The 17,423-nt window shown below is 43.7% G+C and overlaps 1 protein-coding gene across 4 annotated transcripts in view; it reads right to left on the bottom strand.

Annotated features, from left to right (window-relative positions):
- Positions 1 to 13,428, bottom strand: part of PLEKHH1 (pleckstrin homology, MyTH4 and FERM domain containing H1) — a 52,646-nt gene extending 39,218 nt beyond the window's left edge. For 3 of the 4 annotated variants that reach the window (XR_012662235.1, XM_075103144.1, XM_075103147.1), the window contains exons 1-3: positions 12,993 to 13,167; positions 7,747 to 7,922; positions 2,302 to 2,364 (exon numbers count right to left, since the gene is read on the bottom strand). Coding sequence is in view for 3 of the 4 variants with exons in the window: in XM_075103144.1 (XP_074959245.1) it covers positions 2,302 to 2,364; positions 7,747 to 7,887 (204 nt within the window). In the remaining variant the exon portion in view is untranslated. Of the gene's footprint in view, positions 1 to 2,301; positions 2,365 to 7,746; positions 7,923 to 12,992; positions 13,168 to 13,343 lie in introns of those variants that run through there. The other variant, XM_075103146.1, reaches the window with a different exon arrangement.
- Between the last annotated feature and the right edge of the window lie 3,995 nt (positions 13,429 to 17,423).

The raw sequence follows: 17,423 nt of genomic DNA, 5'->3' as shown, positions 1-17,423 counted from the left end.
GCAATGGATTATAAGACTTCATTTCTGAAGGTGAATGGACTTCCACCAACTTAACTCAAAACTACTAATCGCAGGATTTGATGACGGGAAAATATCTGGTTCCAACACATCCCAAAGCGAATGAATCTGCAAAGAAACCAACTCCAGATACTATTAATTTGGCATGAGTTTGGAACCAGGAAGGCAGAATGTGGTCAATGATCAGAGCGCTTCAGAGTCTGTGCAAGAGTTACTCATGCTCTGTTGAGCAGCCTACACTTCATATTTGCAGAAGCTGTGTTTTGTCCTCCTGTCTGCCTGCATTAGGCTGAGAAGCAAACTGCCTCTTCCTCATACTGAATTGGAAAGGTAGGCGCCCAACATCCAAGCCAGAAAACTAAGCCTGCTGAGTTGGATGTGTTTTGATTAGAGTTTAGGGTGATTATAGTAAAAAGAAATGGCCCCTCCTTCCTGTCTGATGCCCAAATGCTGACTCTGTACTACAGGGGACTGCAAACATGTGGTTTCCTTAATTGAGGTTGGCAGCTACAGGGAGCCCATTGAATTAACAAACCCACCCCCCCAAGACTCCTGGGGAGAAAAATAACAAGGGATTTTACACTTGATGTAGAGCTCTTTCATTTGTCAGCTGCTTCTCATTCATGGTGAATATACCTGTTAGTGGAAGAAGGGAATGGTCCTACTCCTTACACTGTCACTTCTTCAGGCTTTCAAGCAGTAATGAAGCATTTCTCTAGGAACACTTATCTCTAGATGTGCATAAGGCTGTTGGAAAGGCAGACCCTACAGCTTTGAGGGTTGCTAGTCTTTAGGACCTGCCAACACATGGCTGCAAAACTGCTGGTTGTAAGTGAGCAAAGGCAACCCTCATTTCTGCTGGTGGCAGGTGAGTGAAGGCAACCCTCATTTCTCCTACACCTCCCAGACAAGTTCTCCCTTTCTTGCCCATTCTCTGACCTGGTTTGATTTGCTCTCCATCTGCTCCCTTGCTGTCGTTGTATCTTACCATATCATGAACACTACTCCTGTCATTGAGGTGTCCGCTAGCATGAAGTCTCCTTCATTGGCCTGAGTCAATAACAATATTTCCTCCTGGTATTGTCACGGTGACAATGTTACCTTTGCCTGTCTTGGTTGGGTGTGGACTTACTTGATACCAGTCTCAAAAAGAAATCTTGTTCTTGGCGGACAATTGCTGATCTAGCATAGAGGCCAACAGCATGGTGATTAGACATAGCATCTTTCCTATATTTAAGCTGGTCAGAAAAAAATTTTGACATCAATATCAAACTGGCATGAAATAGTACATTCTGCAGACAGAATACCTTACCAGGTACTTCAAGTTCTTGATTCCTATGCAATATGTTTCCTAGTGCTTATAACATTGCCTATTCAGTCCTTCACTACCGAAGTCCTCTTTGACAGCCATTCTTGGCTATCTTGCACGGCTCTTAGTTCTGCACTTTGATCTCTGACTCAGTGCTCAGTCCTGCAGCTTTTGCCCAGCTGGAGGGAGATGGTTCACTTCAAACTTTCCCTTCAGCAGTGGTCTACAGTGATGCAGGAGCTCAGACCATCTGGCCCTTCCTGGCTCTTTTGTTTTTATAATACTCCTTACAGCACAGATTATACAACAGTCTGCTTCCCAAAGGTCCATTATTCTTTATAGTCTGTTCACAAGCTGAAGTCTCTCCCCCTCTCTCCTTCCCTATTATTCAAGAAGCATAGAAGGACTAGCTTACACAGTATGCCTAATTTTTAGATTATTACAGTAATATGCAATGAATCTAGCTCTTACTGCTTTTTTCCATGGGCTCCCGAGCTAGAGCAGTAACTACTAAAAAGAAAGTCCAAAAAACCTGATAGGTCTCACAGACACACCTTTACTTCTCCCACAGAACCTCCCCTACTTGCAGACAAGTCCTTACCAGTACTTTTACTTATTTGTTTCCTGAGGACCTGCCAGGCAGCTCTATCTCTGCACTTTAATCCTCAGGCACAATACCCCCTTCCTTTTCCATAACCAAGCATGCCTGTCATGGATGAGGGGGTAAAGGCTGTGAAGCTGAGAGGCAGATATAAGGTCCTGGTTTTCACTTAGGGTTGAACTGATTTAGGTACCTCTTCATAGCTCAGGCTCAAAGTCTGGGAAGTAGACCAGAGGTTGGTCCACCACTGTAAATCAATGTTTCCCTAGCCGAGCACAGCACTGCAGAGTGCTGTCTGTATGCTAGACTGCAGGGTATTTAGAGTAAGTTCCTGTCTGGCTTGTACCAGAGCAACAGTATGAGAATCTCTTACCTGTTTCTCTGCGTCCTCAGCTCTTTGCTCTGCTTCTATCACTCTCTGTTCCAATTCCTGCATCTTCAGAGCCAGAAGAGAAGGAAGGGAGAGGAGGGAAGAAGGAAAAAATTAATATCACCTGGAAATTTGCCTGTTTTACTCAGGAATCATCTACTTCTTGTGCTAGATCTTAGGCATCTTTTGGGTTAACTGGGCAGCTTTGATCGGGGGGGGAAAGAGAAAAAAAAAAAGCCTTTCCTTTGACCTTTTCCAGTCTTCTGCCCTACTTTGAATTTACTAGAACTGTTTTCTCATTAGTGAGCTTCATCATTCATTACACAGGTCAAGGGAATAGTCTTGACCCCATTTCTACAATTTACACACCATGGATTGTCCCTGCAAGAAGCCTGTCTACAGCACACCATCTTTCCCATTTTTTATTGCAGCTACATTTCATTCACATTCATAAATAAAAATGAATACATCTTGGAAAGCTCACAGCAGGTTCTCTATGATGCTACATTATAACCAACAAATACTTTGCTTTGGCTTCAAAAGCATCGCAGGCTCATAACTGATAAGATTAAAAATGTTCCTATGCTTTTTTTGATTTTAAAGAGCTTTGCAAACTGACAATTCTGTGATTCTTTATCTGAGCATTGCTGCTGTTGAAGTCAAAGGACACTGAATAGAATTTTGTTCTAAATGTATATAAATCACTTCGTTCTCAGTGAAATGCAGATGTACCTGGAGTTCCTCTAACAACTTACCACTAGAGCCCAGCCTTTTTCTTTTTTAGTAGCAACTTAGGATCTCATTCAGTGCTTGCAAGGTTGTCTTCCACCACCTGCCCTGCTTTGATGGGTCTCAGATTTAAGCCCAGTAATACGAAGTCAGTGACATTAAGTTTCATCCACTAAGCTGCAAAATTTGTGGAATGCTTTACAGAGTTTCCAGTATTTACTTGTGTTCTACTAATGAATGGATAACATAGAAGCAGCTTCAGAAGATTAAAAGAATCATGCTTCAAGCAGAAAACAAACTATAAAGGGAACTGAGTTCCTTTTCTTTCCAATGCATTTTATGATTCTTGATAAAGCACTGGAGCCAAGTATTCAGGTTGGTCACTATGAGAAACAAACCAATATTTCTGAAAATGGGACTTATTCCTCTTGGGCCAATCACCCAGAATGGAGATGTCAGCATTCCTGTGTTTCAATTTCTCTTCCTTCAGATGGGAACAAGACAATTTTCATACATACACATTGATTATAAGAGCAGACAGGCACCTATTGACAAATGTATCATGAAGTAACATATATGCATAAACCTCAATGGCCCTATAAGTAAAAAAGCCATGCCATAACAAATTTAAACCATGAAGATCGGAAAGTACTATGTTTAGCATGATACCTGTCAGGTTTCGTTTTCATTTTCATGAGCAGTCAAGGACATCACTGTTTATGGAGCTTAATACCTGAATCAAAGACACTTCTTTGGCAGAGGAACAGAGAGATGCCACAGAAGATTGCACAAACAGCCAAAGCTTCTCTGACCGAATACCCAGCCTGTGAAAGTATTGGTAGAGACCGAGCTCAGGGCAATCTAACACTGACAGCAGTGGTCTGGGTTATGACATGAGTCTGTGTCCATTAAGAAGAGTGATCTACCCATGCATTTATCTGTTAGTCTCTGCATAGTCATCACCACAGACAGGTAGCAGCAAAACATATTGGTGAAAGAGAGATGCTAACTGGGGACATAATACACCTTGTGAAACAAAGACCATTTATGACAGTAGCTTCAGAGTCAACGGCCTCTGCTAGTTTTCTGATGAATTGACAGGGTCTACATTCACAGCACAGACTTTAGATGAATCTCTGAGGCTTTTCCCAAAGGCTATGCTCTTAGATGAATAACTCAGTCCTCCACAAGGTGGGCAATCTCCATGAAAGACTCAGGTTATTTTAAGAAAACAGCACTGTTCTGATAGAGAATGCACATTGAGACCGCTCCTGATCACTAAAGAGTTACAAAACTTCTTGTGCAAGCAGGGTGACCTGGCTAAGTTCCAGTCAAATCAATTACTTTTGTCACCCTAACTCCCTTCATAGCCTTAAATGAACTTGTACTTTTCTTAACTTCCTGTACTACATTGTTGGGTTGTCCTACTATGAACTATTAAATAACCGCGGTGTTTCTCAAGTACACAAAATGATTACTTCACCCATCCCTGCTGTCAGCCATCTCACTGGGGCACATTCAGATTTAATACACCCATGCTTGTAAGGCTCTTTCAAATCCCTCAGTGAATTAATAATAATGCTTGGTATTTACATAGGTCCTTTCATTCAAAATGCTTTATAATTTGACAAATACTACTGAGTAACTTGACCCAGGTCACATTAAAAAAATAATTAGTGACGAAGCCAAATTCAAGTAACTCTTCCCCCAAACATTAGCCCAGAGAGCTTGTATGGAGAGAAACCAGCCCAGTTGTATAGCCATGCTTGTGTGAGACAAAACAGGATTTTTCAAAATGCTCATCGTTTATTGAAGTAAGAAATAAGCAGGTGAAAAGCTACCCAGATGCCCATCTAAAAGCTGCAAAAGATCCTCCTATCAACCATTCACACAGGCTTTCCTTCTCCTGATGGCTCAGAACACACTAAATAAAATTGAACAAAAAGAGTCCTGCACGGCTCAGCCTCTTCCTCCTCCTGTTGTTCTCTTCCAGGGCTCACTCCTAACCAGGTCATCTTGCTGCCAAGGCAACAGCCTGCTGCTTTGCTCACCAACAGAGGAGTATCCCTTTCTTTTTGTGTGTACCAGAAAGTCAGGGTGGAAACAACTGTCCATTTCCAGAGAGACCAGATCCCTGCTGGTGTCCACAACAAGGCACAACCCAGGGGTCTCATACCCTGTGGGGGTCTAGTAAGGTGGCAGAGCTTTGCCTCGGAGGTCAGGGGCTGGGATCCCTCTGCTGCGTCCACCCAAAGTCAGGCTCTGCACAGCTTGGGCAGCACTGCTCGATAGCTGTGTCCAGGCTGGCAATGTGGAAGTTCACACCACGTGAACTAGGGCACTGGCAGTTAAACTCTTGGGTTTTAAATTCCTCATGTTCTGAACCGCAATCTAGATTATTCAGTCTAAGCAGATTTTAAAAATCTGAAGTATTTAAACTGTTAGCACGCATTGTTTAAAATGTTAGCATGCATGAGTAGTTGGGTTTTTTTTGGTGAGCTAAAATAGTAAGATCTGCCTTAAAATCATAAACTTGATTATAAAGCCTCATTGAAAATGTGGGGGGATCAGGTTTCCAGGTCTTTCAATCAGCAGCTTCTAGACCCCCGAGAGAACGTAGCTGCTAAGCAAGTACCACACCCCTTGTTCTTCACTTTCACTGGCAAAATCACTTTTTGGGTGGTGTTTTTTGTGTGTTTTGTTTTGGTTTTTAAAAATTATTTTTCCTGTTGCTGCAAACCATATCAGAGGATCTCAGGGCCAATGCTCACCACAGGTTGGCAACACAGCTTCAAACTGTGCCCATTTCACATTTTTCAAGATCTCCCCCCCCTTTTTGAAAATGCAGTACTCTCAAATAAGTCTAAATCTCTTCATTCTCACAGATGGAACTGCAAGAAAAAAAAAAATCACAGTTGCTATAAAATATATGATAAAAATCCCTGGAGTTGGCATCACTATGCATAAAGCATGTGCATCCTCCTTCAGTTCTGGATCACCACCTACCAGAGGGGAAGAAGGATGCAGCATGGACAGGAGCCCCAGTTGCTGTGACTGCTGGGGAACCCTGTGGCAACTGAGGAGGAGGGAGGAAGGGTCTCTGGGCAAGTTGTTGCTGAGAAGTTGGGAACCTGAGGCACAGGACACTTCCCAACAGCAGTGTTCAGCATAAGCACTGTGTACTGAGCACCTATTCTGCTGCCTGGAGTCCACCTGCATCACGAGAGCCTGCTGGAGCTGCCCCACTGTCCCTGAGGCTCTCCCCTTCCCACATGACATTCAGGGTAGGGAACTGCAAACCTGCTAGCTCTTTGACCCTTCAAGTAAGCCTACAATGGCACTGTACAAGTAGTTACAGAGTAACCTGATCACTGAACCAGGCTGCTCCTTAATCTTAACAAAGGGAACATCGCTTTGACTGAAAGGCTGGATTAATGGCAGTAATGCCAGGCCCCTTCCTTGAGGAGCCCCCCTGAAGCAGATGACAATTTCATTCTCTGCCATGGCCCACAAACCTCCCTAAAGAGATAGTCAAAAGATGTCTGGTAAGTCTGTTCTCCAAAAAGAAAGTTTGATAGGTGGGTTTCTTTGTTTTGTGTGGGGTAGTCAGGAAGTTTCTCAAAGCAGGAATTAATAAAGCACAAGGCCACAGATTCCATAACGCAGCAAGTGTAGATTGCTGCACACAAGTACTGGTTGTCTTTACCAGACCTAAGCCACATCTATACATGATTTTTTTAGAGGTACCTTTATCTAAATGTACTTTATGACCGCTTTCAATGCTTTCCAAGGTAAGTAATCACTAAGGTCCATCTCAGAAGCTACCTTGAAAAGATGGAGAAGGTGCTTAGAATTGCATAATTTCTTAAAATATGAAGGGTGGAATGAATGTCTCATGTAGTATATGGCATTAGTGGAAACATAATAACAGTGAAAGCAAGGATGAAAATTGCTCCACTCTGAGGTAGATGTCATTTGGATATTTTTACAACCAAACCTAACAAACAAGAATATACACATAAAAGTTACATAATAGAAAATGGAGCAAAAGTGAGCTTAGAACATATCTGTCGTCAGATACAGCTTAAAAGCATTTGGAGTAAACTCCAGTCAGTTGTAGAGATTTCAACTCCATTAGCAAACTGTGACTGAAAGAAACTGTTCACACTTTCCAACAGTAATTGAATATCTGAGCAATCTTGGACTGGACTGGACATTTTGAAACAAAGAAGGAACCCCACAGCAAACTTGATTTTATGCAAGTTAGAGATTAGTGAAAAGGTTTAATTCAAATTGAAAAATAACTCAAGATAAAGAAAAAGCACCAAAAATCCACATCATGATAGAAACGAACAAAAAACCCAAGCTACAAAAGCCTCAAATCTTTGCTAGCCTTCTCCCCTGGGAGCTCACCCAGTGTGCTTGAAAGACTGTTTAGATTTAGATTGTTGCTGGTACAGTGTTTTCCAGCAGAATCCAAATACCCAGTGATTTTCCAGTAAACAAGGCCAAATACTTATTTTCACCAATGCCACTTTACACCACTCTGACAGGCACATCTCTGTATCTCAAGCGATAAGCAGAGTGCCATGACGTACTGTGACCAAGGAAGAGATCCCCACTGCAAGTAACAGTTTCATTGGATGGCTCAGCATTTAGGGATTTTTTGCCTTTATGCCATAAGTCAGTGCAAAGTAGAAGCAGCCACCACTGCCTCACCTTCTCAGCTAACAGCTCTCGGATCTTGCTTGCCTGCAAGCGGAATTTGAAGAGCTGGGACTCCAATGCAAGGCATCGCTTTTGCCAGTTCATACAGCTGCTGTTCTCCACCCTGAGTTCTGCCATTGTAAAGTTGATCATCCACTTGGGATGTTGTCTGAAGTGCTCTAAAAATCCTACAGAAGAGAAGGGAAAATATGTATTTTAGACCAGCAAACTTTTCACCCCTTCTGCCTAGTCTTCCTTGGGTCATCTTACAGGACTAGTAACAAAGGCCATTTCTTCTGCAAGCAGAAGATGAAATGGTACTATCCTAAGTTATTGATATTACCTTCTGCCTGAGGTCACTTTTAATGGATAACAGATAAATATTCAAATCAACTCTTTACCTTTAGAGTTAATAAATAATTTACTAATGCATCATACCGTATATTCTACAGTCTTACTGCCATCCTTACAGCCTTGCTTAGCATCTACCCATAGACTAGGAGTGTTTTTACTCCTGAGTCCTTTGTACCAGTATGGCTGTAAACTCTGAAGTCACTAAAAGTGACTCTTAAAGGTAACTCAGATCACACACCCATTATTAACTTGGGGCACCAGTGCCTTGTCTCATACAGACCGTGTTAAAAGGATGTGATGTATGAAGCAAGAGCGTTCCCAATCCCTAACTACTTGACACAGTCAGTCTACAAAAAGAGTAGCTGTACCACAGTATCTAAACAACTCTTAAAACGTAAAGAGATCCCAGCCAGGAATAAGCTAGGGCTGAAGACAAAACATGCAGGTCTATTGAAGTCTGTGTAGACATCAAGGGATACACACAGCTCCACAAAGTGGAAAAAGCTGTGGGTTATTTTCCTACTCAGTAACTGTTTAGACATTTCAGACACTTTGTGCTCATTTTAAAAAAATATGTAAAACATAGGTAATAAGTGTCCTTAAATTCAGGCATTTGTGAGCACTCACAAACAGTTTTATAATACCAGCTCAATGTGTGCAGTCCAACAGCCAGCTGTATACAGTTACTACAATAACAAATGTTTACAAAGCCAAAAAAATTAGTTCATCAAAACACTGAAATCCATACTTATTAAAGGGACTTCTCACCTACTGACAGACAAACTTGGTCCTTTCTTGAACTGAGACCAAAGTAACAGGTCAAGGCTTGGGAGAGAGAAGTGAAGTCACTCAGTCTCATTGCCTTTACATCTGTTTTTGCAAGGTGGAAAAGCTTAAGATATCCCTCTAGTTGCACCCACTTGCCAGGGCACCTTACTCGTATTTTGCATGTGGGATTCAAGTTACCCTAAGTATACATAATAGCGTACATAACACAACAAACCACTCTATCCAGCTCTATCCCTGCTGTTCTGAGTTAAGGAAGACATATTTTATGCCCTTTAGGTACAAACATTACCTGTAATTTATTTTATACGCAGGATGCTTTGTTCAGTAACAGAAAGTCTTCCTGGCAGTGAGTTGCCTGCCTTTCCCATGATTTGGGAAATGCTATTGCAGGTCAGAAGGTAGGTTTAAGTAAAACAAGGAAAAGGCATGCTCAAGGTCTGCACTGCAACACTGAAAACACTCTGCAATAGGAAGGAAGACTAGCATTCTATAAGCAGCAGACCCACAGCTTTACAGATATAGAGAGACCATCCTTTTCCACAGCCTAGTCCAGCACATCCATCTAATCTCTAGCCTAGCTCCTCACCATGCATTTAACCAGGCTACTTGTGGCACACTTCACAACACTGTAGAGTTTCCCTCTAAGGATGAACTATCAGTCCTTCTCGAGTGCACTAGTCATGGAAGGATCCTACAACACCTAAGTTTGTCTACTGCTCTGTTCTGGACATAATACTTCAACTCTCAAATTAAATTCTGTTCTCTTTCATATAGGCATAAAGAGATTTTTAGTCTTTATTCATAGAGTTTAAGTCCAAAGAGGACATATAAATTAATGGGATAATCTCTAATGGCACAACATAAACTGAGCCTGATATACCACACAGCTTATGCCAGAGCAAAAGTAATTTCCTCAGATAGTCCATAACTTCTGAACTAAACAACTTCTTTAACTAAAACACCCCATTCTGAATAGGAAGTCTAGGGCTGGGGCAGATGTCCAGAATCACCGAGTCTCATTCCTTCTCACCATAGGCAACTGCATCATATAATCACTTTTATAAATGAATGCAGCCCTTCCCTAGAACTGTGCAGGCAGTTTTGCTCCCTTTATTCCTGTTGTTCTAGAACCTCACCCCTCTAATGAGCCGCCTTCTAATTACCAGCATAAATATAATAACCACCTTCTATCTGTTCATTCTTGTTGCCTTTCAGCTTAGATAGTTTTTCCCTCCCTCATATTTACCCCTTGGTATATTTATAGCTATCAAAAGTTTTTCCTTAAAGACCTTGTTTTGCAAGGCTGAAGGGGCTCTTAGCCTCATAAAAGCTCACCACTCACTCTCCCTCTGCACCTGTTCCAGCTTTAGTGCATATCATATAAAAGCGTTGGTTTTTATCTTTCTCACTCCCTTTCATAGACATGGGTGACCACAGATGCATCCAGAAGGCAACACGCAGCCTCAACAAAGCATTTAGTACTTTCCACTTCCCTAGGAAACACTTCACTTGGTTGCATTTGCCTTTTTTGCAAAGACATTACACTGGTGGTCGATACTCACAGACAAGCCAACACAACTGGAGCAGAGGAATCTCAGCTGGCTTTGCATTTTTTGCAAATCCCAGACATAGGAGTGCAAGGGGCCCATTACAATGATACTGGAACAGATTAATGAAGCACAGATCTGTGCCAGATCTCCACAAGGTCAAGAATCTCTGTACTACAGTCCATTGCAAAATTTAACAGGCCCATGGTTACCCTATGGTTGATTAGTATATCCAGATCTTTTCCTCCTATGTTGTTTCTAAATAGTGCTCTCTCAGGTTTTGTGTCCACTTTATTACTACTTCTAATGTGTGATTTTACTTTGCGTCATTAGAGCTTACCACATCCTCGCTAATCCCCCAGGCCAGTCAACTTTTCTGGTAAAACACCTACCTTCTAACAGCCCCACCCTTCAGTGCAGTGTTGTCACATTCTCTTCTGCTGTTTCTTTGCCTATCTCATCATTCTACTAATCCCCATCTCCTCCACTTAAGCTAAAAACTTCCCCAGGTCTCATCATATCAAATTATTTCTGAAGGGCAGATAGTAGAATTATGGCTTTTCCTCTCCTCAACAAAAAATTTACCCTTTTTCAGAAAAAAAGATATTGTAATATAACGTCTCACATTTACCCCTAAATAACAATTTTATTTACAACTTCAAATTTATTCTCAGTTCTCATTTACTGTTAAATGCATCATTCCTTCTCCCCCATTCACCTAAACGTAAGCAGTTAATCTACACTTTATGAATTGCAATACCAACTTTATGTTGATAGACTGACTTTAAATCCTTGCTACTGGGCCTGCTATTTCATATCCTTTTTTTTTTTTTTTTGGTAACTCTTAACCATCTTAACCTACTAAATTCTTTGATTCCCCTCCTCCCCCAGATTTTCATATCAGATAAAGAATATATGTTATCTAAAACTGGTTGCTTTTTCCCTTTGGCATATGAAGAAATTTGGAATCACATACTTTCGGGAGTAGTATTCTTGCTTTAGGAACTTGGAAAATAAGAGGCAGCCACTTTGTTCAAACAAGGTGAGATTTTGAAATCTTCATTCTTAAATGCATAGAGATGCTTTCTGAAGAGAAGCTTGATTTTCAGTGTTAAGTATCAAACAACTTCCAATGATGATAATGGGAGCTACAAAGTCCTTAGAACTTAGTGGGGGGAAAAAGTGACTGGAACGACTGCTAAATGCAGACATGAGAATTCTAGTTCTGACTCTACCTGTAAATTTTGATCAACATCAGAGACAGTTCTTACACTAAATGCTATATGCAAAATAAATATTTGTATATTTACTTGGAATACCCATATCCAGTTGTAATTCTGATGAAGCTGAAATTTACACCAGAACGTCATGGGGGTTTTTGGTTTTAGACCAGAATCAGCTGACATCCGAGATGTTGGTGGATCAAGACTAGAATTCAAAACACTTCAGAGACTTTGCATATTTCCACCTGAAAAGCCTTCTGAGAATAAGAAGCAATTAATCAGCATTAAGACTTTCAGGTCTTTGCAGCTTTGTTCATTCAAGGCAAACAATGCAGACAAGTGAAAGAGTAATTCTGTATTTCAAATACGAGTGTCTCCTCAGCTCAGGAATTGGTTTACCCAGGTTTTTATCGGGGATTCAGTCTGCACTGAAGGAGTGCAGTCCTTAGCACCTGCCAGTAAAATGCACCAGACCCTGCCTGAACACCAGAGCTGAACACTGGTCTAACTTTCAGCTGCCATCTTACTACAAAAGAAATTTGATAAATGTAACTCATGAAGGGAGAGAGATTTCCTCCCATGTCACTGCATCAACACCAAGAGGGTCAGGAGCATGGGTGATGGTGAAAAGTCAGTGCGGAAACCCTGTACTACAAATCAACTCCCTGCCCCCTGGGTCACCTCATTTTCCACTTCACAACCAGTTTCACCACCCAGCTTTTTAACCCTGAGGCCACATGGGAATTGTTCAGCCACATGATGGTCATTTCCTATCCAGTGTGGCCTAGGACATGCAGAGCATGGGGAAAAAAATGACGTGACAAGCTGTAGGAAAAGCAAGGTTTGGCAAGGGCCAGTAGAAGGGGGGAAAAAAAACAAAACGATTCACTCTATGTCAGTGCAGGTGACCGGACTAACAGAAGTGCCACAAGGCAGGATGAGCGCTCATGGTTTTGCCGTTCTGCCTCCAGAGGTCTTGCCCACCTAGGCTGAACGGGAAGACAGAGACCACAGACGTCCATATGTTTATTCTTGGGCTGCATTTTTCCCCTCCTGTCGCCGTTCCTCCCCCACGCAGCTTCAGGGACCAAAGTCCAAGACCCGAAGGCAAACCTACTTATTTCAAGCAGCGGACCTCAATTCACAGAGGTGACACAACATCGCGCCCAGACGCCCCAGTCAGCCCCCTCACCGTCACCTTGAAGGAAGAAAAGAGCGGAGGGGAAAGGCTGCGATAGCCCACCCTGCACAGACCAGCCCTCCCAAGCCCCCGACCCACAGCGGGCTCGGCGGACCCCCTCGACAGCGAGGAGGGGGCCCAGGCCAGCGGAGCGCCTTCCCTCACCTCGGCCGGCGCGGGCGCCCGGGTCCGGCGGAGAGGAGCGGGGCTGCGCGGCGCCGGGCGGCAGGCAGGTGACCGGCACGGCTTCTGTCTCGTTCAGCACTTGACCATTGCCTCTGCGTTTTCCTCGGAGCGAGAGAGCCCCGCTCAGATATCAGAGCCAGCCCTCCCGAGGAGTGCAGGAACTGACATCACCCGCCCCAGGCTTTTAACCCCTTCTCGCCTCGGCCGCGAGGCAGGTGGAGCTGCGGGCAGCGCCCAGCCCCGGGTACCGTGGAGAGTAGCCACCGCCGCGCTCTGCCCCTGGTGAAGACATTTCCCTCCCCGCCCACCCTGCAACCGCCGGGGCCTTACCGCTGAGGGCGGGGTGCGGAGAACTGGCCGGTTCTGACGGGTCAGCCCGGGGCGCCCGCCCGCTGTCCCCTCAGGCGGGAGCGCTCCTGCGCCCCCCTCCACCGGGGCGCCATCTTGTTCTGCTTTTGGGCAAAAGCCGAAGGGCGCTGGCGGACCCCCTGGGCAAAGCTCCTGGCGGCTGCAGGCTTCTTCCTCGGGCCTGCCAAACAGGCAAGCCTTGGTGCCTGGGATCCTCCCCTTGCAGTTATCTCCCGGCCTCCAGAGCTGATGGTCCCAAACCACCCCCAGCCCTGAGGCGCCGCTGTGTTTTCTGTGGAGCAGCCAGGTGGGGAGCTGGCATCCCCGGTGCCATGTTGCCCTCACCTCCTGCTGCAGCTCTGAGGGGCTGGTGGAGCACCCTTCACTGGTTGTAGGCAGCCCCAGGGCATGGAGTTGGTGCCAGGGTAGAGGTGAAAACCAAATTGGTGTAATGATGGCTCTCCTGACCAGAGGACGCCATCCTGCCCCACATACTCAGGCCATCTCTCACACAAAATGGCTCAAACAAACAGGTCTGGAGCTTCAAGCATTTCTAATGATAGCTGCCAGCATACGAAATATTTTATTCAGGGATAGGGCCACCACTTACTGAGCTACTTTACATGCAGTATTCCCTTATATGAATCTATATTGACTTATATGAATATACATCACCTGTGTTACTCAAAGAGAGCTGGCAATCTGGCTGCTGAGGAAGACTGGCCGCTGGGAGCGAGGGTGTGCACACAACCTTGTGCTGCTGCTCCCGCCCTCTGCCCATGCCTGGGCTGGCTGCACCCGCATCTCTTCCTAGAGAGCAGACCAGGGTGGGCACGTGGAAGCAAAAGGGACTGGAGCCAAATGGGGGCTCCAGGATCAACATCCCCAAGGCTTTGGCCCTTAGACCAGTGTGTTTCAAAGTGAAAGGTCATTCTGGTTCAGGTTTAGCAACTACTTGTTATTTATTCCATCATCAGGCACATTACTTTCATCAAAAATACTTTTAAAAACTTCTCTGTAAAGCTCTTCTCAGTGGGGGATAAAGACAGTCAAGTTGACATGTGTCTCTGGATGATTTGCACATGCCTTTGACATGGCCTGCTTTGCCACCATGACAGGTGGTCTCATCTCATCTAGACTGTGAGTGTGGCTTGTGAGGTAAGGGCTGCATTGGAAAGATTAGTGATTATGAGAGGCCCATGAATGCTCTGAAACTGCTTTCGCTCTTGTTGAGGCTGCCCATGCAAAACAGGGCAGACTGAAATAAACAGGCTTAAAACAGTCTATGGAGGAAGCAGGCGGGAGAACTGAACAAAATTATCTTCTAGTACAGTAAGCAACACTCTTTGCTAGGCGTGGTTAAACAAGATCTTAAGTGTGGTATTGCCTGGTCCAAGATCTGCTGCTTATTACACTTTTGTTGTAAACTCCTTCCTCAGATTGACAGTGTGCTTGCACTAGTGTCTCAGCAGAGAAACAATGGGTAGCAAATCACCTACTACGCACAAATAAAAAGACTGATGTGCTGTGATTAAGTGAGTAAAATATTGAAATATAAGAAAAAAAATAAGATCAAGATTTGAACACTGGAGTGACTAAAGGAAGACTCTGAAATCTATACCTCATTATCCAAATAAGTAGTCAAATTTCCAAAGACTTTGTGGCTTTGCAGTTCCCTACAGATTGTTTCACTTTAGATCTCTCATTGCTTCCAGTTTCATGGGAATTTGGCTGAATGAAGCTGCTTGTCCTCTCTAGCTAAAAGACAAAGGATGCGTTACAGAGCTGGTTCAAGCAGAGAGCAGGATAGCACGACACAGAGATGGCCAGAAAGCCAAGTGGAGACAGGCAAAGAGCTGAAAAGAAACAGGCATTCGGCGAGGAGCTCTCCCATTCAGCCAGCCAAGCAGTGACAGACAGGAATACAGGCAGAGATGGAGCTGGCTGTTGGGACAGTATCAGCCAAAGAGATGTTTCCAGCAATTCCCAGTGGAAGGGACTCCAATTGCTTACAATCCTTATGTTGTGTGTGTGCCTGTATTAATCGTTACTCCCTGTGATCATGGAATTGTAATAAATAACCAGAACCAACACGATCTGCGGCTCCCTGTAGGTATTTCAGAGGGCAAAAGGTGGCTTCATGATTTACAGAGTTCCCTCCTGAAGGCTGAGGCTGGCCAAAGACAAAATGGGAAAAGGAGCTATTCCCTTCCCGCTCCCCATCCTATTCCAGACTCCTTTCAGCCACAGCATGCAACCACAATATTTCTTAATCTGAATTTTATGAGGTATTTTTATTCTTCACTTAAAGGCACTGGTCAAATTCTCTCGTTTGCACTGGCAAAGCCAACAGGATTGTATCACTAACTGAAATGACAATCTGGCCTTGTGTTTTTCCCAGGCAATGAAGCTTGACTGCCAGGACATTCCTCAGCCACTGAACTTTACACAAAGTACCTCCCGAAGAATTGCCTGCACGCACCTTGCTTTAACCCCTGGAGGCCCAGAACCATATCAGCACTCACACAACTATGTGCTGCTATTTCTTTAATGCAGATATTCTACTAAGATGTGCTTCCTTGTGCCTTCGGTTGCTTCTGTTAAATTATTTAACAAAATCATTATTTTTAAAGTTTTAATTAAAAATGTGGCTTCTGTTAAATAATGCAAATAGAAAAATAGTTTTGACTTCAGAGGGAGAAGGTTGTAAGAACAGCCAGTAGTATCTCACAGTTCCCAAGTGATTTCCCTTGGCAGTTATCTTTTATATGTCTGTTCAAGCACTCTATATCAGGTCTGCACAATTTGCAGACAAATCATTCAGCAAAAAATTAAATTTAGTCTAAACAGCGAATATCTTATTGAGAAAACAAACTCTCTGGCTGTTCCATGAGAACTAGCTTGGCACTGTTAGACTATCGCTATCGCAACACAAGCACAGGCTGCTTTAGTAAGAGCACCATATCTAAGATACCTAAACAGAAGGACAAAAAGATACACGAGAACAAAGTGTCAGAAGAGGAGATCAGAGAAAACTCTGTCTCTAGTAATCAAAGTTGTCATAGTTCTGCAGGTGGAAGAAAGCATTACATTCCAGACACAGTGCTGCTGAAAACTTACCAAGGGGCAAGGACACCAGCCAGACCAAGTCCATGTATCAGAGCCCCATGAAGGCTCGATTGTATGAGGATCTTGCACAAAAACCAGAGAGTGCCTTGAAGTACCTGTCTGAGGTACTTGTCTCTCTCGACAGGGAACTTAGGCTTCATATTGTAGTTCTCTAAATTCCACCTATGTTAGAGGCTCAAAGGTGTTGAAAATGGCCTTTGTGCCTAGTTCCCTTACTCTGTTTCTCCTGGGCTTGCAGTGTGCCAACAGATGCCACACAGACATGCGAACTCCTGGCTTGCTTCTCTCCTAGTCAGCAATGACAAGTTCATGCAGCAGAAAATAAGAAACTGGCAGCTGTGAATCACCTCAGTGCATAAACTAGTTGCTCATGGGAGGACCCAGTGGGAGGGCCAGGAAACCATTGACCTCTAGTACTTTGTCAGCTGGTTTTGATCATGTTATGGCCATCTTGTCACACTTCACACACAGGACATGAAGACACCCATGTGTACTATTCAAGCCAGAACTTGAGTGAGCGCATATGTTTTGTATATACAGTCTTGACTGGCACAGAGCAAAACAATGGAGAATTCCCATTTTCCTTAGGAAGTCATCCCAGGGGTAACTCCAGTGTTAGTATTAATAGCTCACACCTTGTTTCATCTCTGTATTTCTCCAATTTCATCCTCCAAGTACCAGACTGTGTTAGGTCTTTTTCTGGTGGATTAAGAAGCCATCATTAGTCTGTGACAAAAAACTTCTCTGTTGTAAAACACAGAGTTTTAACGTCTCTCACAATAATTAATGTTTTCTAGTGCTTGTATTCTCATAGGTTTATCTAGATCATGGATTAGCTTAAAAAGTAAATTTGGGATTGTTACCAGTGTGCCTTTTAAACTCCTGTTCCAGGGGGGAGAAGAAAGGAGGACAGCACGTGGGAGTCTTCAGGCT

Source organism: Phalacrocorax aristotelis, chromosome 9 (assembly GCF_949628215.1).
Source record: "Phalacrocorax aristotelis chromosome 9, bGulAri2.1, whole genome shotgun sequence".
Lineage (NCBI taxonomy): Eukaryota > Metazoa > Chordata > Aves > Suliformes > Phalacrocoracidae > Phalacrocorax > Phalacrocorax aristotelis.
This window is presented reverse-complemented; position numbering and strand designations above follow the sequence as displayed.